The sequence below is a fragment of the Palaemon carinicauda genome, chromosome 1, assembly GCF_036898095.1.
Source record: "Palaemon carinicauda isolate YSFRI2023 chromosome 1, ASM3689809v2, whole genome shotgun sequence".
In the NCBI taxonomy this organism is placed as follows: domain Eukaryota; kingdom Metazoa; phylum Arthropoda; class Malacostraca; order Decapoda; family Palaemonidae; genus Palaemon; species Palaemon carinicauda.
Window position 1 is genome coordinate 298,006,414 of NC_090725.1, and position 1,723 is coordinate 298,008,136.

Below are 1,723 nucleotides of genomic sequence, written 5' to 3' on the forward strand. Positions count from 1 at the left end.
ATATGGAATACTCTCAAGCAAGAGAAGTCTAACCCCAGACAATGGAAGACCATGGTACAGAGGCTATGACACTATCAAAGACTAGAGAACAAAGGTTTGATTTTAGAGTGTCCTTCTCCTAGAAGAGCTGCTTGCCATAGGTAGTCTTTCTTCTACCCTTAGCAAGAGGAAAGTAGCCACTGAACAAATACAGTGCAGTAGTTGACCCCTTGGGTGAAGAGGAATTGTTTGGTAATGTCAGTGTTGTCAGGTGTATGAGGACAGAGGAGAATTTGGAAGGAATAGGCCAGAGGCAAGGTTAAGATGGTATGGCCACCTGATGAGAAGAGAAGGGCAACACATGGCAAGAGAAGTGATGGACGTGGAGGTGGATGGAACACGAAGGAGAGGAAGACCTAAGACCAGGTGGAGAGATTGCATTAGAGATGATATGAGGGAGAAGGGAGTATGGGAGGAAATGACACAGGACAGAGGGAGATGGAAGAGACTCATTAGAAACGGCGACCCCGAATAGGGATAAAGCTGGGAAGAAGAAGAAGAAGAAGAAGGCCAGACTATTTGGTGTAATGTGTAGGCAACATAAAAATGAACCGTAACCAGAGTGAAGGGCACAATGTAGTACTGTCAGGCCAGTCAAAGGACCCCATAACTCACTAGGTAGTAGGATATTGTGCTACTGCAGGATTACCCATTGCCTTAGATCCTAAAATTCAAGGTTAGTCCTTACCATGGATGCGGTGTTGATCTCTGGCCTACTAGCGTGTGTATGTCAGATCCGCAAATAGCTGCTAGTTCTACCGATATGAGAACCTGGAAATATGGGCGAATGGTAGAAATAAATCAAGGTTGAGTTTCGTATCATCCGAGAATGAATTGACAAAGATTTAGATTCAAAATCAATTGGATAATTTGCTCTTTTGTTTCTTAATGCAAATTCTATACTTGGATGGCAATAATAGTTTCTGATAATCAAAAATACACTGAGTTTTGATATTGCTTTAATATTAATTCTTGATTACAAATACGAAATTGGTAAACCTGAGAGAGAGAGAGAGAGAGAGAGAGAGAGAGAGAGAGAGAGAGAGAGAGAGAGAGAGAGGAGAGAGAGAGAGAGAGAGAGAGAGGGGGGTTTATGATATAAATATACTAGGTTTCACTATTGGTTTGAAATTGAAACCTTGATATTTAATAGTACAAAATTACTGAACGGGAAGATCTAAGAGGCTTTAGACCTCAGAGAGAGAGAGAGAGAGAGAGAGAGAGAGAGAGAGAGAGAGAGAGAGAGAGAGAGAGAGAGAGAGAGAGAATTACGAAATTCTTAAAAGTACTACTTAGCTAAGGGTCTTTACATCTCTTCGAGAGAGTATGTGCGTGTGTTAGTGGTGTGTGTGTGTGTGTGTGTGTGTGAGAGAGAGAGAGAGAGAGAGAGAGAGAGAGAGAGAGAGAGAGAGAGAGAGAGAGAGAGAGAGGGGGGTTTATGATAAAAATATACTAGGTTTCACTATTGGTTTGAAATTGAAACCTTGATATTTAATAGTACAAATTTACTGAACGGGAAGATCTAAGAGGCTTTAGACCTCAGAGAGAGAGAGAGAGAGAGAGAGAGAGAGAGAGAGAGAGAGAGAGAGAGAGAGAGAGAGAGAGAATTACGAAATTCTTAAAAGTACTACTTAGCTAAGGGTCTTTACATCTCTTCGAGAGAGTATGTGCGTGTGTTAGTGTG

General features: G+C 41.7%; 1 protein-coding gene across 1 annotated transcript in view; it reads right to left on the bottom strand.

Moving 5' to 3' along the window:
- LOC137639842 (L-threonine 3-dehydrogenase-like) overlaps positions 1–1,723 on the bottom strand; it is a 37,019-nt gene that overhangs the window by 18,575 nt on the left and 16,721 nt on the right. Inside the window, exon 2 of the mRNA XM_068372088.1 lies at positions 728–810. Coding sequence (XP_068228189.1) covers positions 728–810 — 83 coding nt within the window. The remainder of the gene's footprint in view (positions 1–727; positions 811–1,723) is intronic.